Source organism: Columba livia, chromosome 9 (genome assembly GCF_036013475.1).
Source record: "Columba livia isolate bColLiv1 breed racing homer chromosome 9, bColLiv1.pat.W.v2, whole genome shotgun sequence".
Taxonomy (NCBI): domain Eukaryota; kingdom Metazoa; phylum Chordata; class Aves; order Columbiformes; family Columbidae; genus Columba; species Columba livia.
In genome coordinates, this window is record NC_088610.1 from 18730996 (window position 1) to 18755185 (window position 24190).

The following is a 24190-nucleotide window of genomic DNA, read 5'->3' on the forward strand; positions in this document are numbered from 1 at the left end:
TTGACCCAGAGCAGACAGAGAATTGCATCTTACAATCTATAGGGTGTGAATAAAGGAAAAAAATTAACATTTAAACATTTGCTGACAAATAGAAAACAAGTACGTATCCTGCTGGAATTCAGTGGGTGTTCGATACTTGTCTTTTCAGAGTGTCCTAGAAAAGCCCCCCAAAAAACATACTTCTTGACTGCATAGGTAGGGAGAGGTGGGCTGTGTGTTAGTGGCTGTGCTTCTTCCAGTAATCATCATGGGGGTATTTCTATTCCAGACTGGACATACAAGACGAGAGATGGCTCTCATGCAACCAAACCCAAGCTCCCATTTTAGGACCTGTTATGGCTTCGTACAGTGGCAGGCAAATGCCAAGCACCCTGGAGATGTGAAGAAGCTGCTTTCAAGAAACCCTCTTACTTTTGAATGTGGTGCAGTGTTAGGAGGATTTCAATGTTTTCAGAGAAATTAGAAACGAGAATTACTTTTATTGCGAACTAAGAAAGCTCTCTCATTACATGTCTTCCTGTTAAGACTGTCCCTTGCAGTATTACTGGGCACCCAGCATCACACATGTGTCTTCTCAGGCTGCAGTGCTCTGTCACATGTGAGTGGAACAAACGGACTCAGCTCAGCGGTGCTGTAGCACTGGAAGGCAAGATGAAGGAGGAGCCAGAATTTTTATAGCTGTATAGTTGGCATAATGCTTTTTTTTTTTAAACACCTCTCCCCTCTGGGAAATAAAGAGGACCTTTAAATAGATGTTATCAATTAACCCTACAGCCTAACAATTTAAGATAGCTGATTTTACAGAGATCAAAGATTGTAGCTAAGAAGCTAGGCATTTTAACAACTTTTCTGAATTCATGTGTTTGCATTTTGCTATTTTTTTTTTCTACTTTTAAACATTGCAGATCTGTTTGGGACCACTTTCACTGTTATCTTAGAGAATTTGCCCTATTTCTGGAGGGTAAAACAGTCAGCTTTAATGAAACTATTGATTTTTCAGTGTGTGGAATATCATCTAACAATGAACTCCTCTTCATGCTCCAAGAATAGCACAGGCAGTTTCATTAGGTTCCTATCTGGGAAAAAAACTTAATTAAAGTCTATTTACATTGTGTCTTCTGTGCGTGGAAATTCCTGGTACCTGTGGGTGATTGAGGGCTACATCTGAGTCTAGAAGTTTGATAGAAAGTCCACTGAAATGATGAGACTGGCATTTAATATTTGGGATGAAGAACTAAATTCTAAAGTGTCTTTGCCATTGGGAATGGCAAAGAGCATTGGGAATGGCAAAGAGCAAGTGAGTGATAGTACGTGTGCTTTTGTACCTTACATATGCCTTAAATACTCTCTGTTTAGACAATCATATCACTTCAAGTCATGGAAACCCCAGATGCTTATGTTGTTGGGTCACTACGTACATGTTGCATGTATCACAGCACTGCCTTGACCTGTGTGCTCAGGATATGAAAGATCCCACAGCACACCTGCACCTTTATAATATTAAAGCTGTTGCCTTTTCTCTCCTTGTCTTCGTACCAGATGATTGTCATTGTTGGTGTTAACAGAAGGCGTGTTTTGTATTTTTATGCATGCACGCACTGTTTGCAGACTGTGCCCTACTCTGTACCCACTTACACACATAGTTTGTAGGTGAAGTGTGCTTGTAGTATATTTTGGCAGTGTAAAGGATCTGCATGTTGAGGATAGTGTGTGTAGCATGTTCTGTGCTCCTTAAGTCTCCGGAAGCTGAGACAGCAAAAAATACGACTCCGATTTGTAGTAAGAAAGATTCTGTTTGAGAGTGCTTAATAATATGTTGAATTTTTTTGTCAGGTGTGTTAGCAAGTGCAATACTGCAGAGTTCCAAGACATTTTGGCATCCCATAACAGCTTGCATTGTGCAAGAGTGAAGAACTGTAAGCTCGAATTGGAAACAACAAGGCAGGGTGAGAGGGCACGAGAGTGGAAAATAATCAGGAAGGAGAAGTTAGTGACAGTGGGGGATCTGGCACCTTGGGTTGCATGTTTTGGGTACCAGACCTGGCAGGCTGTAATCACAGTGGGATGCAGGAGTTATCTCATGTGTGACATGTCACAGGGGTGTAGTATTGGATCTGTACTTCTTCACAGCTGTTAATAAATGCCAGGTAGATTAGCTAAATGGGCCAAGCCAGCCTCAAATTCATGAGACTGTTAGAAACCAAAAAAATATCTAAATCCCAGTCTAAAATTTTATCCCTTTGCTCAGACTCTTTCAATATTTTTGTTTATTTAAAGGCTGACCTAGAACTTTTAAGGAAAACCCCTGGAGTTTATATTCCACTACTTTGCCCTGTAGCAGAGAAAGCTGGGAAATTGACAATATAGTAGCAACTAGTTTTAATAACTAATAATTTTTTAAATAGCCAGCCACTGAACCCTGCCCATTGCCCTCCCTTTCCCCCAAAAGAGGGTGGTCAAAACCCTCCAAACCCATGAACACCCTCATCACAACCCTTTGCAAAAAGCTGTGCAGGGGCTGGGACTGTCTCTGACTCTCCTGGGGACTGTGGTGGTCTGTGGGTTAAATGAAGGCTGGGTAGCACTGGTGTGGAACAGTTCTTTGAATGCCTGTGGGAATTATATTTTAAAATTGAGTGAAGGCACTTACTTCCCTATCCCCCAAAAAATCAAAGCAACCTTATTTGTTGCTTAATTTTTCTGGTTTATTTTGTTTAATTTACAGCTTTCTAGGAAATGTTTTGTAGTCAAATTTTGTTGAAGTGCTTCAAATCACAGTTTCTTTTAAACAGCTACAAAATAGAAAGTGTCATGGTGAAGTCTGCTAAAATTAATATAGTGAAAGTAATAGATAGGCTAACATTTTATATTAGCATAATAATGTAAATACTACGTAAGCTGTGCTCTGTGCACACTGTGAATTGCATGCTTATCAACATGCACGTTTCATTTCTCATTGTTTGAAATCTCTGTTAATGTTGGGGTTATATAATGGGGCTTGATATTAATTAAAACTTTATTTCATTTTGATTCAAATCAAATTGGACAAATTCAAATTGAACAAATACTCTTTCAAAATAAATAGTGGGGGTGGGGGGAAAAGAAATAATAGGGTTATAATGTGTTTTGCAATGTTAGTGTCCAAGCAAAGCCTACAGGACATTCTAACAGGTATCCTGTGCTTCTGTCTTATTTGTGTGACTAGAATAGTTCAGAAAAGCCCGTGTGTTTATATCACACAGTATTTGGGGCAGTTACTTTTTCAGTTTTGGGGGCTACTAATAATTCAGAGATTGTTATAACTTTGTTCATATCTGTAGATGTTTCAAAGCAGGTGATGTAAATGTGTATATGTTTAGTCAAATAACTTTTGACATCTCTACAGTCAAGCATTCACCAGCACCCATCATTCTTGTAGGCTTTCAAGAGCATTTATCAGCATCTGTCAACAAGTAGTAAGTGAGGGCAAACGTATGGGAATTACATATGTCTGTGGTGTAGAGAATGGATCAAAAGTGACTCCCAGCTGGATGCATTTTCTGTGCTGTAAAGGTGCTGTGGGGCTGGCTGCAGCCCAGCACAGCCTATCAGTCTTGTCTGCTGACTGCTCTGAGCTGGGCTGATGTTCAGCTTTTTTCTGGTTTTCCTGTTGGACTGAAGAATTGTGTGTTTTCTTCAGAAACTGAGCTCTCCATATTACTTTTGAATACACAGCAAGCTGTATACGTTGCCTTATTATTAGCAAATCAGTGATAATCTCTTTATAGCATTGTGCGTGTGCATGGAACTTGGAACTCCTTTTTGTTTAATCACCCAAATTTCAGTTGTTTCAATGTCTACCTAAAAAAATAAAATAGAAAATATCTTGCTTTAATTTCTCATGTCCACTAATAGCCTGCAGTATGGCAACAGTATGGTCTAGTGGCATCTGTGAGCTCTAGCAGCTTTAGTGAGGTTGGTTTGCTCACGTCTCACCTCACTGGAGCAGTCTGAGTGATGTGTAGGCGTTGCACTGTGAGCTCCTGGGTGACCATCACTGGGAAGGGTAATTAAAGGATGACACCAGGAGTTCCCTGGCACACAAACCCCACAGGGCAAGAAACAAGGAGAATCTGCAGGTGATCAGCTCTTGGATGGACTCCAGTTAATTACTGTAATGGCATCACAGGCAGTATAATGACTGAAACAGTGCTGTGTGTGCCACAGAGTCCTGCACCCCTGTGCTAGTGCCTGAGGCAGGGGCTGGGAATGAAACACCCCACAGGATGTAACCCAGGAGGTGCTGAGCACCCTGCTGCTGTCCCATTGTAACCCTGTAAAGGGGCCTTTCATCCCAGATCCTGGAACAACTATAGGGGCAGAGACTGTCTTTGGCCAGTGGGACTGGAGGGCTCAGTACCCTGTAGAACCAGGTCCCATGACAGAAGATGATGGATTTTGAGGTCAGCACCCCAATTCTTATGTAGTTGTGATGGGAGTGACCTTGAGTTACTAACAGATTTGGCTGAAAAAGAGGCAATTGGCAGGAGTAGGTAGTACCTTGGAAAATCAATCACTGGAAAAATACCTGGTGAAAAATGCAACCTGTTTATTGGCTGAAGTCTGGAAGAAAAAAAAAAAAAAATCAGCATTCTTAGTTTTCTATTACAAAACCCAGCAATCTTCTGCAAAGGAAAGTGATTTCTACAGTAAATGGAGCGTTCAATGACAAAATCGACTATTGTCTTAAAAAAAAAAAAAAAAAAAATAAAGTCTGAAAATATTTTGACCATTCCAAGTCCTGAGAGTGATAGAGTTGGTCATTTAACTCAGTTTAGCCTTCCAGTAGGTAAAAGTGGCTTGAGGGGTGGTCTGGCTGCAGCTGTGGGTTTAGGAAGATGATGATAGCCTTAATTTCCCATAGAGACTTTGAGGACTGTAATGTTGACATCGAGATGAAACTATCTACTACAGCTTGCTCTGTCAGTGTTTGTCTGGGTTGAATAAAGAATGTATTAATTCAGGTGTTAGAACTACTTGAGAGAGCAAGGAAATGTATTAAAACATTCTCAAAATTTTTTACCATAAGTGTCTGTACTACAGCTGTGTGTGTGGGTTTTTTAATTTTTTTCTTCTTCCAAAATGTTTCATCCATGCTACGAGCTGATCAAAACCCAGTGAAGCAACACACAGCAGTCTTTGAAAAATGCTTGTAAGCTTTTTCTGTCTCAGTGTACCCAGTAGGTTTGATCAGCTTGTATAACTTCAGGAGTTCTGTTTGCATGCTGTTGTTGCAAAGGGTTGAGCCAAATACAATTCATAGACATATACATATATATATTTTTCCTTTAGAAGAATCCACGCTGCTTAACACAGTGGGAGATTGCTGATAGCTCAATTATTAGTAGTGCTTTAACCCGCTAACACAGTCTCATTATTTATCTCGAGACTACTTCATTTGTTTTATTTAATTTCTCAGCTGATAAATTCCATCTCCTGGGATACTCAGTGTTTTCAGTCTTAATTGGTTACTGATCGGCTCTTCCATCAGCTGATACCAGCCTGAAGATACGATGCCAATCCTTCCTTGGTATGTTTTGGGATTTGTACAAGAGAAATCTAGCTTTCTTATTAACTCTTCTTGTCTTTTAATATAAAAATTTGCCTAAAATATCAACTTCCTAAAGGCTGTTAAGAGCAAACCTCATTTGGATTTGATTATTTAGTTTCCTTCACATTCTTCTAAGTTTAGGAAACAAAGTAGTTTTATTGAGCCCTCTGGAAGTTTTTCCTTAAAATCTCCTGGTGTTAAGAGAGAAGACAAGATGTTTCAATGCTTGTGTTTGCAGTGTTACCATGAGTGCTCCTGTGAGAAGGGCTGGAAAAGCCCCCAGCTGTGGGAACTCATGAGCTCCTGGTGGAAATCAATAGGACCCACATGTGACTCTTCTTTGCACTTTTCAGAAACCCTCTTCTCTGAGTCAGTAGGCTGTGTTGAGAGGTGGTCTGGAGTGACTGGGAGCCCAGTGCCAGTGGGATTGTATGGGCTGGTGCTGGAGCACTTTGTCGGGGTTATTACGGTGCCAGCTCCCCCTTGCCAAACCCCTTCCCTGGATCTGTTGAGAAGATTGAGCAAAGGCCAAAGCTTGCCCAGACCAAGCTGTGCTCTCACACTGGTGGAAACAGCAGAGCTGTCCTTTGAGGCCAGTGGATAGAAACCACAAAAAGTCAGCACAGCAGTCTTGTCTTTGTGAGGAAAACTGTAGCAATTTAACTTTTATTTAGTCATTAAACCTGAGAGAACCCTTATGTAGGCACCAGTGTCTGAAACCACAGGGAAAGGTTCCACAGGTGTGGGTGTGTTTGTTGTTTGGGTTTGCTTGGTTGTGTTTTTTTTTGTTTGTTTGTTTGTTTGTGTCAGACAGCACAGTTGTTCAGGTAAATCTGTTTTAGGGTCTGGTTTACCCTGGTCTGTGTGCCTGGGTGGGGAGGCGGGCTCCTGGGCTATCTGCACTCATGTGTCTACACTACCCGTTCAACAGGATCCGAGTGCTAACTGCAATTCTTTTAGTTTACAACATAAAATAATAACGATAGTAATTCCCAGTGCAAATTCACAGCAGTGAAACTTGAGAGTGGGATCAGGCCCACATGCAATGCTGGTAAATCCTTTAATGTTACTTGTGTCAACAAAACAAATCTCTTTTTGGAATAGGAGGTGGGGGAATAAGGAGAGATTTTTGTAGTTGTATTTGCAGTTTCCTCTTCACTCTAGAAATTCTTTATCCTTTCACACACAGTTAAGAATTAGCCATTTATTCTTAATGCTGGCGATGCAGTCTTTGATATTTAAAATGGAATGTGTTCCTTTTTGATGCTCTGTGGTTTTGAATGAAGTACATGCTAGCGGCTTAATGGTGCAGAACAGTTAGATACTGGCTGGTTTTGTTTTTTTCTTTCTATATTATTTCATCATTCAAAAAAAATTAGATATATTTCTAAAAAGAAGAGACTGTGAATTGTTTGTGCGGTGAAATTGTCTTCACATTGTTGCCATTCTCTTCTAAGTTGAAATCGTTTAATAGCTATGAGCTGTCACATTTTTTTGTAAATTATAACTGCATCAAGCTGTGCTGACAAAATGTCCCTGCAAAACTGTTAATATGCATTGTCATTTTAAGCATGAAACAGTTTAGCTAATGATTTATCTCTTATAATGCAGCACTTGGGGCAGCTGTATGATTTGTCTCTTTAGCAAGTCAAGTAATTTCTTTAACAAAATGTTAAGCACAGATGGGCCATAGGCTGTCAGTTAACCATTATTGTGCATGCATCTGCTTGCCTTCAATGCACTGTTTTATGTATTCAGCCACTTACTTAGGCACAGCTCTCTGAAAAGCGGAACCTACTCTGATTGGCAAATAAAATGTTCATTTGTCTCTTCTTCCTATTGTTTTGTTTTGGTAACACATGTCAGCAGCTCAATTACTCAGTTCATTAACAGCTCCCAATGGACATGATGGCCAACCCATGATAAGGAGGGTGATTGTGGCACATATGGTCAATAATAGCCTGTCTCTTGGTAATTGTAAATAAAAGTCACTGTTGGCCATTTCCTTTTACTGCAGCTACTGTTTTCCTTTTCACTTCGCTGTACAAAGCACATTTCTCTGTGTGAATCAGCTCAAACAAAATAAAAATGCCATCCACTTATCTTGGGAAAATCACTTTTATCAGTGATGTGGCGGTTGTTACTTTTCTGTGCTGACTTTTTTTCCAGCTTAGAGCTCAGAGGAGATGGGATTGCTCTTTTCCAATTCCAGTAATAGGTTAATTACTCTTATTAATCAGTTTACTTAAACAGCATCATATTTTCTTCACATTTCTCTCATCTTTTCACTGCAGACTTTGTAAAGTTCCCGTGAAATTAAAAGAAAGCCGTTTACAATGATTCTGCAAGTTTGGCCTTTGCAAATAGCATTCTTCAAAGGGGTTATTGAAGTGTGACTCAATCCTTGTTAGATGAGCGATATTCATATCTGTAACAGAGGTTTGCTCTTTTGGTTTAGTTTCTTGTATTTTAATATATCATAATCAAAATGACAGTAGAAAGTAACTTTAGTACTGGTGATTATTTACCGCTGTACAAAGTATTCCGTTGCTTTCTAGCAACACTGATAATTCTCTTGTATATTTGCTGTTCACAGAAAGTGAGCAGTGAAATGGATAAAATTGCAGCTCTGAGTCCTGGTAAACTTGCTAAAATTGCTTGGGTGGGAGCGCCACAACCTCAGACTTAGGGGTGCTCTTCTAACCTTGGGAGCACGCTTTATCTTAGATAAATATGGCGTTCAGTTGTGGTGTCTTAAAGAGCTCACAGGTGGCTGGGGGGTGACTCCAGGCCCCCTGAGTTCCTGCCATACTCATAACTGATCTGCAGTCTCCACCCAGGGCTACGGGCACTCAGGGAGTTGTTGAGTGTCAGAGTTTATTTGTCCTGTTTTGATTAGCACCGACCTGGCAGGGCGTATTTTCTTTGCAATGGCTTCTTGCTGTGACAGGGAGGTTTTGGGAGGAGAGGGGAGCCTGGCGTCAAGTTTCCCCAGGCAAATACAGCAAAAAGAAGGGCTGATGCTCTAGGAGGGGAGGTTGTGGGTCAGCTCCAGAGTCTTCATTGTATTTTGTATGCAAATATGAGCCTGCTTCTAAACTGGACTGCTCAGAGGGGAGGAGAAATGCTGAAAGTAGGAAATGAAGATGCTGGTTTATTTTCCTGTGGACTTTATTTTGAGGAAAGAAAGGATGCCTGATGTGTTTCTAGCCCGTTGCCTGTTGAAAGGCCAGCTGCTGAGAGCCTCCCCCAACACAAACACGGGTGAAGGGAGGAATGCACTGATGGCCACCTACCCCTGCTCCCAGCCTCGCAGCAAGCCAGCGTAGGTGGTTTATTTAGCTGGTGCCTGGGGTGACTGATTGCCCCCATAGTGGGGTATTTCTCCCAGCTCGCCCCACCTTTCCTCTGTAATTCCCCCTGCAGTGTGATGGAGGGTTGTGCCCGAGGCCCCTCACCTCTGGCAGGGAGAGGCAGTCTGGGAGGGACCCCCTCCAGGTGCTGCAGTTTGGGGTGGCTGGATTAACCCCTGCTGTGCATCCCCTGCATCACGCGCCCCCCCAGCCCACCGCCCCCCTGGCCCCCGCTGCAGCCGTCTTTGTGCCTCTGCATCCTGCCAGGCAGGTGTCAGAGCCCTGAATGCGGGCAAAGGCTCCGCTGATGGATACCACAGATGGAGCGTGGAAATCGGCCGAATAGGCCTCAGCCACAGGCCGTTTCTTAGGACCCAACAAAAGACTTCCAAATAAGTCAACAAAAATCCCCGAAGATCACAAAGAGAAAGTGTCATTTGTCATTTGCTGCGGGTTTGTGTGGGGGTAGCGGCGCCCCTGCGCTCCTCCTCGCCTGCACCCGAGTAAACACGAGGGAGGTCACCCGCATCCCTTTGGGGTGAAAGGCGGTGGGATCAGACAGCCCTTGGTGGGACCCGCTGCCGAACCCCCAAAGCTGGGGATGTCACAGCCGTAGCCTTGAGTCACAGAGATGTGGCATGAGGGAGGGAGCCTGTGAAATTAATCATGCACAAATAAAGAAATGGGAAGATCCAAGAAGGGTAGCTAGCAAATAAAACTGCCACCAGAACCCACCCTAGCCTTTGACTTTTTTTTTTGGTCTTATTTTAGCAAGATCCATAGCTACGCAGAATTTATCTAGGGCAGACCGCAGGCTCTTATGCTTAGAGGAAGAGGCTCAGTAATATTTTTTTTTTTTTTTTTTTTTTTTTTTTTTTTTTAAAACTTCACAGTGACATAACGATAGCCAGAGAAGCTGTGCCTTCACGGGTTTCAGAAAGACAACCTCTGCCTGTGTTTGTCAGGTGCACTGTGCTGCACCAGTAATGTATGGGCTTTAAATGGTTGTCATGTTTTTGTTATTTAATTATTCAAATGAAATGTCTTGCTGAGAGGAAGAACAACCTACAGAATGACCTCTTGTGCATTATTTTGTTAGTTTCTTTTTTTTTGTCCCGATGTGTCTACTTATAGTGTTTGGAAAAGGGACCATTTCAGAGCTCCAGGTGATCAAATACCTACGACACTGTGCAGAGATTTTTTTCATTTTATGGTGATAACTGCCATGCAGTGTTTCCTCGGGCCACCAGACAGGTCACAAGGGGTTAAAGGACAAATAACTACTCTTTAATTCTGTAATTTCTTCCTTCTTTAATTAAACTTCATGGGTCAGCTACTGGTAGTGCTTTCAGATGGGTGTCCCATTTTGGGTGCTGCAGTAAGGAGGGAAGTGGTGATCCCCAGGGGTCTGGCTGGGGATCCCCCAGATGCTGGGGAGTCTCCTCCTTTCTCCTGTTTGTAGCTGGAGGGGTTGGAGTATTAACATCATTAAGACAACTGTAAAGATTACTGATATGTATGTTGTATGTTCTGTGGAGGTGATGGAGACAAAAATAACTCGGCTAAAATGTGACCGCCTTTATCTGTGCTGAATAGTATCTTGTTGTATCATGGAAGTCAGAGGATCTCTTCGTGAGATACTGCTTAGCAAAAGGGGCAATATGCTATGGCTATTGAACATATAGAAAACAAATACTGCTTTTATCAAAGTCTGAGGTGTATCCAATTTATGTGCTTAGCAAATACTCTGATAGGCTTCTTACCTATATAACATTTTAATAATGTTATTTTAAAAAGGAAAAATAAGAATTAAAAACCTTCTTGAAACTAATAATCTTTAAGACTTAGGAATAAAACCAACATAATCTGTAGCACAGCTTTCATTTGAGATGATATTTGTCTGATTTTAATATTGCAGATCAGACAAGACAAAGAAACTCAATGTTTTCCATAAAGCCACACATAGCAGCCAGGCCCAGTGAAGGGTAACACCAATGAAATCAGATAGAAATAGAAACCATTTCATTTAAGAAATGTTTTCTCTGTACTTTATTTTTATTATTTTATCTCTAAATGTTTGCACTTGATTAGATACATTGTCCTGGACTCTCAGATACTTTGTTTAGTTGTTTTTTCTGACTGGTTTGCCTTTGTGTCTTTCATATACTGCTTAATGAAATGTAAAACTAAAATTAAGTTGTCAGTGTTTCAGTTGTGCATTCCCATTGCTGTATGAATGCAAGGTGCAGGGAAACTTCACAAGATTTTGCTAAGTCTTCATAAAATCTTTTCAGAAAGACTTACTCCCTATCCAGCTGGTGGGGGAATTCAGGTCAGAAATTTAGCAATAAAGATCCACTATTTAAAGTGGAGTGCACAGTTTAAGCTGCCTTTTTAGTTTAGTTTTGTCTGAAGAAGTAACATACATAGGTGTAGAGTCTGAAAGAGAGTATATAAAGATTTCCTGAGATCAGGGAATTAATTTTTTTAAACTCATTGTACACAACTGAAGGCAACTTTCATTGGAGAAGTTGTCTCCAAAAGGGACCTTCCTGAGCTCTTTTTGAGATGTTACTGTGTCAGGAGTGGTCAGAGTGCACTACTGGCCAACATGACCCTGTTGGCCTGGCTAGTGTGCTCTCCTCCAACAGCCCAGCTTGTCAGCAACAGCTCTTCTGCTTAAGGTGGGTGATCTGTATCTGAGGCTAACATAGGGAAATTATATTTTAAATATCCTGTGTTTCTTTTTATTTTTGAACAGCACCGTGAAGCTTGGCAGTTCCTGGGGAAGGCAGGTGTCACTTGAGACCCTAACTGAGAAGATTTGGGATTTGTTACTAACTCAGACAATGTGTTATGTTCACTTCAGGGTACCCTAGATTTTCTGTTTAATGAACTTGAACTGTTTGGAATGGGATCTTTGTGCTGATTCCCATTTATTCTTGAGGACAATATTCTCTAGATGAACAACATCATAATCCAGTCCTACTTGGCACAAAACTTCTGTGCAAGTAAGAGACTCCGGGAGTTGGATGTTTTCACAGTAGGTTGATGCTGAGTTCTAGGGGAGCTTCTCTTGATGTCCTGTGTTTGTGGGGTCCAAGATATCGATGATGTCTGGACAACGAAGATAGCTTTCACATAAGAGCCTCTGGTCTAGCAGTGATTGTTCTTTCTTTGGTACACAGAAATTCATAAACTCTTCAGCTGAATTTTCTGAAAAAACATTTTGTCTTTCTCATGCTGTAAGACTAAGTAAACAGATTAGGTGTATTTATTAGTTCAAACAGCTTGAGTGAAATTGGAAATGTAAGATAGCTGGGAATGAACATGGTAGGGAGTTTTAGCTGGAGCTTGAGAAACAGTGATTTCTTTTTGGCTTTGTGTTCTCAGTTACTTCCAAATAAATCACGTTAAGAAGATTATTTTAAATCAATGTCTATATCAGTAATTCATTTGGCATTATTGAATTAGTAGAAACAATGTTTGTATTTCAACTGAACAAGCAGTTTCAGCATCGCTGGGGAGTGCCTGCCCTCTTTAGGTGGTTTCCCTTGAAGACTCGGGGAGTGCTTGTCGCCTGGGACAGCAGCTGTCTGCACAAGTCTACTCCTTTGGTTTGCTACTGTGTGTTGGAGAAAGAATGTGGTTGAGCACGGGCAGAGGCTTTGCTGTGTTCACAGCTGTAGCAATGGGTTCAGCAGTGGCTGGGTTGTAGCTGGAGTTCACTTGATTGCCCAGGAGCACAGGGACACCGGGCAGTGACACCAGCACCTGGCTGTGTGGGACCTCCCCCTCTCCACAGCCATGGCACCCAGTAAGAGTTTCAGTTCTGATTTATCTTTAAACTGCTCATCACAAGAACTGGTAGCCCCTTCCTGGGTCATGGACGTGCTGTATGTGGTCTGTTTATTGCTGACTTTCCTAAAGTACTGACTCAGGGTGTGGTGTGAGGGGCCTTCGGTCCAACGCAGCCCGGCTGTTTTGCAGTCACGTTCCCTGGAGGCCAAGCATCAACATATCTGTGTGTAGCTGTACTCCGTGCTGGAAAACCTCCCAAGGTGATGAGGAACAATGATGAAACCTTAGAAGAAGGAGCAATGCAGTTTGTGTATTTCAACTCTTGTCATTACACATGCTGGAGTCTCCTCGCTTTAGCATAATAACTAGAAGAGTCAAGTCAGAATACTGCTCTGATCTGTTGTTACAGGGCTTCTCTGTGCAATGTGTGTCTCTTATTTATTTATTTATTTATTTATTTATTTATTTATTTGGTGGTGGTGGTTTTGTGTGTAGTGTTTTGTTTGGGTGTGCGTGTGTTTGTTGTGCTTTTTGTTTTTGTTTTTTTTTCCTCTGCATATTAACACTTGCCTGGCCTGTCCTAAGGTTATATTAGGTGGTCCTAAGGCAGGCAAGTTGCAGATGAGCAGGAGTTTTTAAATGTGCTGAGATATACTAACACAAACATAGCTAAAATACTGTTCAGAGTATAGGACAAATACTATGTGTGACATGAAGTAAATAAATACGTACGTGTATATGAGAATTAATTTCTTCAATAGCTCTCCCCATTCCTTAGTATTCACTTTCATAACAATTTCAGCAGTAAGGTCTCAGTGATGGATCTATAGGGAAGGTCTCATGGGTGTGTGTCTATGAAGTTGAAATGTTTAAGTTACAATACACACACCAGTGTGACAAATATTTATGTCAGTTCAACCATTCAGGGAAAGGAATGAGGTCACATTGCTTGTCTGATTGCTTGGGACTAAGCAGGACTACTCAAGTTTTTGAAACACTTGCAAACTGCTGGAGGAGTTAGAACAAAGAAATTGAATAATTCATTTACTCAAAAAGATTTCTGGAGGTCCTTAAATATTCTTGGGCCAGGAAAAGGTGCTAAACTCGTAGCTGAGATTTTGACAAGTGTTTATTTGTTTGAGCACATTTGCACAACGTAATGTGTAACTCTGATTTGTTTCTTACTTTTTTGAAGTCTGCCAACTTAGCTCTGAGTCATGGGGGCAAAAGCAGCTTTTCCATACAAGAAGATATCATCGATTGATCCAATATTTTGCACCCCGCCCCCCCCTTTTTTTTTTCTTTCTACACTATTAAAGCTAATTTTTGTCTTTAATTTTCTTTTTCTCTTTTTGAGCATCAGCACCCCAGTCTGATGAAGGCTCTGACATCGATTCTGAACCAGATTTACCTTTAAAAAGAAAGCAGCGTCGTAGCAGGACAACCTTTACAGCAGAGCAACTGGAAGAGCTGGAAAGAGCTTTTGAGAGGACACACTACCCTGACATTTATACTAGGGAAGAACTCGCGCAAAGAGCCAAGCTCACGGAGGCTCGTGTCCAGGTACGTATTTAAAAGCTGCCTGACAAAGGGAATATCCTGTTCTGTTAGCATGTCCATCCTTTTATATTCTTATTTGATCATACTCTTGGGTAGAAGGCAAACGTGAAGCTATATTGTTTACAAACTTAGGGCTTTTTGTATCTGTACATGGACATTGATTTTTTTCAACTGCTTAAGAACACTACTTAAAAAAAAAAAAAAGTTGTGTTTTCCACAGTAATTGTTCCGTACCTACCATGAATATAATACTGAGCCTTTGGAGAAGAAGGTCTATTATCCCAGTTTGTTGTTTTATGCGTTGTACAGCACTCTTCATGTAATCAAGTCAGCTGTTGATGCCAGTTTATAGTTATTGAACTGTTTTCTTTTGTTGTTGTTTGGGTCTTTCAGGCATTAACAGAGGAGAGAAAAATATTTTAAAAAGGACAATGTGTCTGTAGAGCTATGCAAGTTACTGGTGCATTATCTACAGTTTACTTTTAGATTAGCTTTTGAAGTTCACTTGATTTAAACGTTGTAATGTTTTTTTTTTTTTTTAATCCCTGCTGTCGGCTTAACCCAAAATAAAATAACCCTCAAATAACTGTTAGATCTTCACCACTTCATGTAGATCTGGATTGTCTAAAACAAGCTAACGTGCTAGAGGAGTAAACCATAGTGTTGATTTAAATTTAAAAAAAAAGGCACGAACCTGGATTTTCAGATGTCCAAACCCAGGCAAATAGCACCCAAATAATTCTGGAATAAACTGCACCCTGGAGTTCAGGTTCAGACTAGGTCTTAATCTGTTTCATGGCACAGAAGCATGTCCTGTAAAATGTTCAATACCACAGGCAGAATCCTCTGCTGGTCTTTTCTTGACATCTAAGAGTTGTTTGGAAAAACAATGCCCTGTTTGAATTGGTCGGAGTTGCAAGTGTTCGTAATCAAATGTGCTGTTGGGTGACAAGCAAAATGTTGCAGCCTGTGATCTAAGCAAGGAGGAGAAATGAACAGTAACTTGTGATCTAGCCAAGGATATAAGTGAATTTGGTTGCTTTGGTGAAACCCTGTTATGTTTTGACCTTTGGAGCTCAGATGAGGCATTCATATGCTAAGAGCTGAAATAAGCAACAAAAGATATTCCTCTGCCTGTATAAGACAAGCATGCATATTGCAGCATGGCTGTATGATTGAGTATCTGTCTTAAAAGATCCAGACTTTTTCACTTTTACCTGATAAATATTTTTGCAGAAGGCTTCACACCGCATTTCTTGTAAGTGTTTGTTATGACTGGGAGAAAACCAGATGTATGGATGAATTTGTCTGGAAGGCAAACTCAGTGGTGCATGACTCTTTTCTTAACATTTATACAAAGCAAAATGCTTGCAAAACAGCTTCATGTACAGACTTGGGCCAGGTAAGGCCTAATCAAGCCCTGGGAATCATCCACACACAGACATAATAAAGATAAGTTCCTACACAAGTTCTGTTAGCAAGATGAATGGGATCTAAGATATGACGTTTCAGGCTATGTTAGCTTCAATGGAAAAAAATGATAAAATGAAAAAGACCTTGTTCATGTTTTTTCTAAATCAATGACCCACAGCTAGAAGAAAAGCAGAGCTCTCATTAACATAACAGCTGTCCTAATGTGGCTTTAACCCTGTGACTTTTTACATTCCTTATGGCTTCCTTGGTTCCCTTGAGACGCATCCTGTCTCACACCATTCCTATGATCTACAGTCTCACAAATTCCCCGGTACTTCTGACATATGGATATTTTACCTAACCCAGCATGGAAGAAAGTTCCCAGTTGATCAATGATTAAAATACCAGAACAAAACCTTTCTGGATTAAAGATCAGCTGGGGTCGAAGTAGCCAGCCTGTGGGCAGTTTCCTAGAGCACTCCATCTGTCTGGTACCCTTGAAACCTGGCAGTGTGGTTTAGCAGTGGATTAAGGGATGCAGGATTTGCCTTATCAGCATTCAGCACCTCTCTATAGCCCCTTAAAATAGCCACCTATGATGGACATGAAATAAAAGATGACCTGTGAAAAGAAAATAACCCTATGAGAGAGCTGGAGGGTTGGACAGCCGTACTGATGTAGCATTCAAGCTTTCTTAGTCACACTTCTCTTTTGGTAACAGTGTGATAGAGATCAGAGATACCAAATTTTACGTAGATATACACACAAAGATCTCTTTGACTGCTTCACAACCAAATATCATTTAAAAGCTGGTTCTTTGCAGCCCAGATAATTATTTTTTTCTCTGAAGCTGTAAGACCCAATTTCATAGAGTTGTTTTGCATCGTCTAGGAAGCTACTTAATTGATTACAACTGGACCAACCTTGCTATTCCCTCAATCCTTCCATGTAGCACTTGCATCTCGTGTTTTGTTCTTTTTGTTTCTACCCTGCCGCCCCCGTGCTTCCCCTTCCCTTCTATTCCCTGAGGCGATCTCTGAGCACCCGTGAAAGGAAGAGTCTTAAACTGCTGGACCATCTATTTTCTCACTTTCCCACTGCTGAAGGGTAACCAAATGCATGTTTCTAAGCTGGTTGTTGGAAGTGCAAAAAAAGTTGCCTCTGGGCTGAGATTAAATTTAGAACATTTCAACTCCTGAAGGGATTTTTTGAAAGCTGCAAGCAACTGAGAAGAAACTTTACATTGTAAATGTTTTTTGTAGACTTAATCATGGAGACAGGAAAATCTTTTGGGGAAAAGCGTTTGTTACAACAAACTCCATGTTGTGAGAGTAATGAGATGTATAGTTACAATCATTGCAGATACTTCAGTACTGGGTATAATAAGGAGTTAAGATGCTGCCTGCGATTCCTCTTGCAGCATCTTTCTACTCAAGGACTGTTGAGGCTTTCTTCCCTGCGTGTGGAGCCAGGAGAACCTCTTCTGCTGCCTCTTCCAAAGTCACCCAGCTCCCTCTTGCATGTTAGTTGCAGCGGGAAGGGGGAAAGTTTCTTGGTCTTGTGCATTCATCAGATACAATTCAGAAACATAAGTAGAGTCCCAAAGGATGACAGCTTATTAAAAAGTAAAAAAAAAAAAAAAAAAAGAAAAAGAAAAAAAAAGTGGTAGTAACCTGGAAGTATGAAGTTAAAGCGTCATGTATTATGAGTAAAAATCACAGATGTGCAGTGCTTTACTGGTCCAGTTCAAAAACCTCATTTAAACCAGAATTAACTTACCTATAAGCTCTGTGGCTTATTTTTACTCACTCAATCTGAAGGCAAGTTCTAAAAGTGAAGTTTTCCCTAGTGTAGATAAAGATCAAAGGTTCTTTTTGAGATTTGGAGCAGCATGGTTATGGTTTCTGTAACAAATGGCACATAAGGAATGAAGTGGGTAGCATCTCTTCTGGCCACCTCTAGATTCTCACATCAGGCTTATTTTTAGACCTGAATAAACTGGGTGAAACCTGGCAGCAGCTTGGAGCCTGTTTCAGATCGACAGTGGCGAGGTGTTCACTTCCATCTTTTGGTAAAGGATTTCTAAATAAGGTTCAGGTGTGTCCCATGGCAGGTGAAGGGCCAGGATCCTGCCTTGGGTGGTGGGGGCTGGCCAGTCAGACAAATCTCTGCTAAATCTCTTTGGCCTCCCAAATTATCAGATTTGATATGCGAGACTTGGATGTTGGACCATGTTGAGGATGTGCTTCTGGTTCTGTTGGATCATGGAGAGCAGGATGTCCCGCCATGAGAAGCATCTGGGACATGGCCTTCCTGCCAAACCCTAAGCATCAATGGGAGAAATTTGTCTGGACTATCTTAGTCCATGAATAATGGTGAAAAAGCAGGAAAGTCAGGAAGAATTCTGAAACATGAGTATGTTCTGTCGTGAAAAGAGTATTCTCAGCCAAGTCCCAGGTTTAAATTGGTTTGCTCAAAAACTTCAAAAAATGAAAACATTGTTTAACAAAAGAACATGTCTGAAAATCCAGGCACATCTCTCCAGGCTACTAGGATGGGTTTGGATGTTCCCATGTCAAACTTGTAATCAGCTTGTAAGCCTGTCTAAAAAGCTTATTATATAGTCAGCAAATAAAAAAGTCCCAAGAGCACAGAAGTCTTGAGTAGCCAGAAGAAAAATTATATAGACTTTTTTTAAAAAATTTATGTGCTGTGTTTGCATATTGTTTGTTTCGCTGTGGTACAGGGAGGGGAGGAGGCAGTTTGGAGAAGATAGTGCGAGGAGAGGTGAGAAAAGAAATAATGACTCTTAAGCTGGTAGTAAGGTTTGAAAGCTCTGAAGTCCAGTCTCTCAGTATTAATAGTCTCTTCTCAGTAGCAAACAGTGAAAAGCATTCATTGGGAAATCACGGGGGAGGGAAGACCTGTGCCAAAAAAAAGTCTTTATTTGGCCTCGGCCTCAGCTTCTCTGAAACTATTTGAGCTTGTACGCTGAGTTGCATAGTCCTATGGGGAGATGGGGTAAAGGAACATCAGACAGATTCAGGAACATTTAAGAGCTTTCAGCAGATTCTTACAGTTATTCTTGATGTGGTTTATGGAGAATTTATAGTGCCTTTTTTTTGGAGGCTGTCCTCTTGAATCACATATAGGATAAAGAAAGAAAATGCTGTGTGCATTCTTGTACTAGATAACCTTGTAATTGCGGATTTATTCCCCCCGCCTCCCCCACCCCGCCCCGGGTAAAGGAGAAATTCTTATGGGTAAATTAACCAACTACGAACATATGCAGGCCCAAGACATTTTTAAATATAAAAGAAAAGAAGGGATGTGATTTTGATTCTGTTTTTCTGGTCCCTGATGCCTAAGGGCTTGAATTAGTGATGCTTTAATTTATAAATGCACAGTTCAATTCACTTATTACTCAATATTTTGCAGAACTATTCAGCTGCAATGTTTTAGAAGTATTTGTGTGGTACTGAATCAAAGTATTTTCAAAGAAACTTATGAGACTTGAGTATGCTGGATTGCACTGGAAGGTAGTTTTGAGTCCTTGCTCCCTTTGGCAGAGTCTGGTGGTTTTCTGGTCTGATGTCTCTTAACTTTACCTTTTTTTAAAAAAAAAAAAAAAAAAAATATGTTATTTATTTAGGGTTTGTTTTAGAAGAACCCTGGTTTCCATCAGGTTGCTAACTTGGTCTGTCCCAACTGGGATGACTTCCCATCACTGTGGCGTTCCCACCAGTGTCTGACATGTCGCTCTGGCAGGGTGGCAGTGCTGCCTTGGGATGCTGTGAGGAAAGTGTCCTTCCCATGGTGTGCCTCTGTGCATACGTGTTAGACCTTGTTCCTGCGGGGCCAGGTGTGTGCAGATGTCACAGCAAAGCTGTTTTGCCAACTGGCTACAAGGTAATTCTCTTGCCACTCTTGCTTCTTTCTGTGGCTGGTCCCTGGCCATGCTCTTCTGGAGCTCAGCTGGTACTGTATCACTGGGCAGTAAAAAACAGAAGAAAACCCACTTTTCTTCTCCCCCTGCCCTGTCTTTTTTTGTGTTCTCTGAATGGATTCCTGGTAGGGTCAGGCAGGCACAAGTGCTGATATCAGTTGTTGGCCTGGCGAGAGGATGTGAGCTCATGCCCAGGCTGCTCTGAAGGCAGTTGAAGGAAACATAGGTCGGGTATCAGCAGGGACTGCAGGAGCAGACACTGTGCTGTGTTTGGAAACTGTGTTGCTGTGTTTTGCAAAGGTAACGGAGTTGGCTCTGTCCAGGCTGGTGCAGCCCAGCTTCATTAGCAGGAGTTCCTTCTTCAGCCTCCCCAGTTTGCTTCTGGCACCCCCCTGAGAGTGCACCCACCAGGGATGCCTGCTGTCAGGATGGACAGACTTTATTCTTAAAATGTGAATTTTAGGGGAAGGGAGAGGTGGGGAACAGGGAGAGTAGGGAGGAAGATACCATGAAAAATATCATAAGGCGAGAGCGGAGGGGAAAAAAAACCCTACCCTCCCTCTGTCTAAAGTTAGAAGTGCCATTAACAATCCATCAGTCTTTTGACTCCGAATTTTTGGCACTTACGCTTGCAATGGTAAGGACTGTGTTTAACATAATATCCATGGGTTTCCTGCAAAATTCACATCTCAGATGTTTTGCCCTGTTGGATCAGAGATCTTTTTGCCTTAAAAGCACATAGAGCACTCTGTGTTTATGATCAGATTGTTGAAATGTCAAAGCTAATTACACTAGTATGTTCCCAAGTGAATAAATGCATCTTTTAAAGAACATCCTGTTGAGATCAACAAAATAAGATGTTGGCATGATAACTTGTGAACTAATTAAAGGAAAAATGATAATAAGACAGCATTTAAATATTAGAAAATAGAGATGGGAGAAACTTATTACTTCACCTCATCCATTCTACATCAGTGAAAAATATACATATATATATATATTTATATTCTGTTGTGGTGTGATTTCTTTTTTGGTCAGTACAGCTTCAGATGCTTGAAAAACTGGAACCGCCAATAGTTACTTCCCTTAACAGGCCTTTTTATTCCCTTCCTTTTGCTCTAAATTTCATCTTCTTTGATTCTACTCTTGAGATGTAAATTTCAGCCATAGACTGGGGCTCAATTTTGTTTCCAAATCATCTGAGTAATTTACATTCCATATTTGAAAGTGACACAGGAACCGGGGAGCCAATACTTCATTAAGATGAGCGTGACTTGGCTCCTGGTGCAACATCACTTTTGGATGCTGGGGTCCCTCCAGGAAGCCCTGTTTCCTCTGTCCATGTCTGCATTTGCACAGCACCAAGCAAAACGCTGACCTAATTTAGAGCTCCTGCATGTTACACCAAGACAAGTAGATCCCATTCCTTCAGACACAGCGCTGCTTGTGTAAGAACGCTGTATTTTGAGTCTCCAAAATGCAGCAGCTTGCTTGTCACCGCTTTTGCTTCCATGCGAGAGTTCGGGGCAGTAGTGGTGATTTGAAGTGCCTTCGTCTTCCACCCAGATTCGTGCTCTTGCTGGTGAAGGCAACATTCAAGGTATGTTGGTTCATCAGATGAAGCAGACATGGATTGTTTAGAGTTGGTTTGCTGTTACTCCCACTACATGGTGGCACTTTCTCACAGTCCGACACCTGCACTTATGAAGAAAGGCTGAGGGAGCTGGGTCTCTTTAGTTTGGAGAAGAGGAGACTAAGGGGGGACCTTATTAATGTTTATAAATATATAAAGGGTGAGTGACATGAGGATGGAGCCAGGCTCTTCTCGGTGGCAAACAATGATAGGACAAGGGGTAATGGGATCAAGCTGGAACACAAGAGGTTCCACTTAAATTTGAGAAGAAACTTCTTCTCAGTGAGGGTGACAGACACTGGAACAGGCTGCCCAGGGGGGTTGTGGAGTCTCCTTCTCTGGAGACATTCAAAACCCACCTGGACATGTTCCTGTGTGACCTCACCTAGGCGTTCCTGCTCCAGCAGGGGGATTGGACTAGATGATCTTTTGAGGTCCCTTCCAATCCCAAACACACTGTGATACTGTGATACCCAGAGCATTTCTGCATCCAGGTGACAGTCGCTTCCTCCTCAGAAGGGGGGTGGCAGAACAGAAACAGCCGATGGGGACCTGCTAGATTTGAAAACACCTCTCAAAAGATAGAATTTTATCAGGCTGGTGGAAGTTGAAATTTGCTGAATATAATAGGACATTGTGTTTATTAGATCATGTTGGAGATGTACAAACAAAAGACAACATTTCCCCAGGTGTTTACAGTATGTTTCTAAGCAGCCATGTTGGCTTGTGGTGACCAGATTTATTTTCAAGTCTTGACTTGATATTGGCAAAATTTTTCAAGATTTCTTTAATTAGCGGTAATAGTACACATGGATTCTTCATGGTATATGCTGATTTAAAAAATAAAAAAACAATCCTGAACTCTTGAGCCTAAGTCAGGGCAGCTGGACATAGTCCAAGTGAAAGAATATGATTAAAAAATAATAAATAATTTTAGTTAACATAGGATATAACTGCTACTGTATAAAGTTTGGGATCTGATTAATTTTAATAAACATTACATAAAATGTAAAGAAAATATTTAGATTTGAGTTACATAGTTTCGAGTAATCCTTTCTGGACTTTCCAAAACCCTCTTTCAACATTCTAACTCTCCCATTTAATTTTACTTGCATTTTTTTTTATTTCTGTCCTACTGTTACGTTATTTCTGTTTTTTGTGTTCTGTCACACACAACATATGAAATCTGCAGTTACCTGGCGTAAAATGGGAGTTAAACACACTTGCAAGCCAAATCTTGAGCCATGTGAAAAGGGTGAGGTTGTGATAGTAAATAGTACTTACAGTAAAAACTATTGCGTTAAAACATCAAGAATGACAGATTCAGAGCTTCAGTGTATTCCTTTGTAAAAATGTGTGATGGTAAGAGTTACGGTCATTTTAAAGATAAATTGTTTTTAGCATTTTTACAAAGTCTGGTCTGGAGCCTGTTGAAATCAAAGGGAAACAAATAGATGTGTGGATCAGACCCGTGGTACTTACTGGTGAGGTGTTTTGCATTTGTTCAGGGGGTTTTGGTGGGCTGATTTTGGCACAGGAGGGGTGTGAGGTGGCAGATGGGGCAGCAGTGGCCGGAGCCACGGCTGTGCCAGCAGCAAGTGCCACGGGTGCCAGTCATATAGTGCCCATCAAACCCGTCCCAGGTGCATGTGACTGAGGTGGTAACACACAGCCCGGGCAGGTTCCTGCACCCCTGCACTCATTTAATTTAATGGGGCTCCACGTGGCAACTGGGCTCTGTGCGAGTACAGTTGTTGTGGGGTTGATGTAAGCTTTTTGACATCAAGTGTGTCCATTTCAGGGACGTTTAATACATATTTGCAGTTCTGGAAAAATGCGGATCTGTAAAATGAGCTGAAATCTATCTGCAAATAAAAGCATAAAATTTGACATAGATACTAATCACTCACTACCGAATTAAAGTTTGGGATCTGACACATTTTAATGGAGATCTAGGGCTCAAAGACAACTGCTTATCTGTAGAGGAAACAAAAATCTTGTTTCCTCGTTTTCTTCAGTGAAATCCTCTCATGTAGTGTGGTTCAGTTACTGTTCCCAAAGCATTTGAAGATTATCAGATAACCCTCTTGACCTGAAGAAGGGAGAGTGTCATGGAGAAAGCCGCAGTTAATGACCCAGGCAGGCTAATTACAACATGCATTTGCTGTTCCCTGCTCCCTCTCTGACCTCCATTATCCTTCCTAAATGTTCTTTAGCAGAGCCTCTTCTCCCTCTTCAGCATGTCTTGCCCTCTTTCTCCCTTTCTTTCATCATCTTCAACAGACACTGTTGCAGGAGTGTGACACTGGTGGGCTTTGGGAGGCATAAGCAGGTGGAAGGAGCCTGCAAGAAGTAAATAAGAAATTTAGACTTAAATGTCAGTGAGGGAAGCAAAGGGTAAGGAGAGAGGTGAGAAAGGATATAGATGTCTGTAGGATGAAAAAGTGGAAAATATTGCTGGATCTGGATGCATACTCAATCATTGCTCATGCAGGTCTCACTTCTCCACCCTGGTGCCTTGTTCCTGCCAGCTGCTTTCAGAAATGGTTCGTGTGGAGGCAGAGGGAGAGTTAGCATGTACAACAAAAACCTAAGGTAGAACAGAGGCTCCACCTATCCCTCTGTCCTAAATCTTGAACTGGAGTGGCATTGAGTAATCAAGGAGGAGATGTTGTGGCCAAATGAGAAGGCAGCTGTGTGAACTGAGCATCTCATTCTGAACAGAGGATGAAGCAGGATCAAACTACATGGTGACAGATGGCCTACATCAGAAACCAGATGGCCCAGTGAGTCCTGCCATTCCTGCTATGAAAGAGCAAGTGGAAGAGAAGCCCAGAGCACAGCCCAAAATGACGTTTTACCCTCAGATAAGGGCCAGTGTAATGTGCTGTAAT

The 24190-nt window shown here is 41.4% G+C and overlaps 1 protein-coding gene across 13 annotated transcripts in view; it reads left to right on the top strand.

Annotated features, from left to right (window-relative positions):
- PAX3 (paired box 3) overlaps positions 1 to 24190 on the top strand; it is an 80725-nt gene that overhangs the window by 39640 nt on the left and 16895 nt on the right. For 6 of the 13 annotated variants that reach the window (XM_065074108.1, XM_065074110.1, XM_065074107.1 and 3 more), the window contains one exon: positions 14102 to 14307. In XM_065074108.1, the coding sequence (XP_064930180.1) occupies positions 14102 to 14307 (206 nt within the window). The other 7 variants (XM_065074112.1, XM_065074114.1, XM_065074117.1 and 4 more) reach the window with 2 other exon arrangements.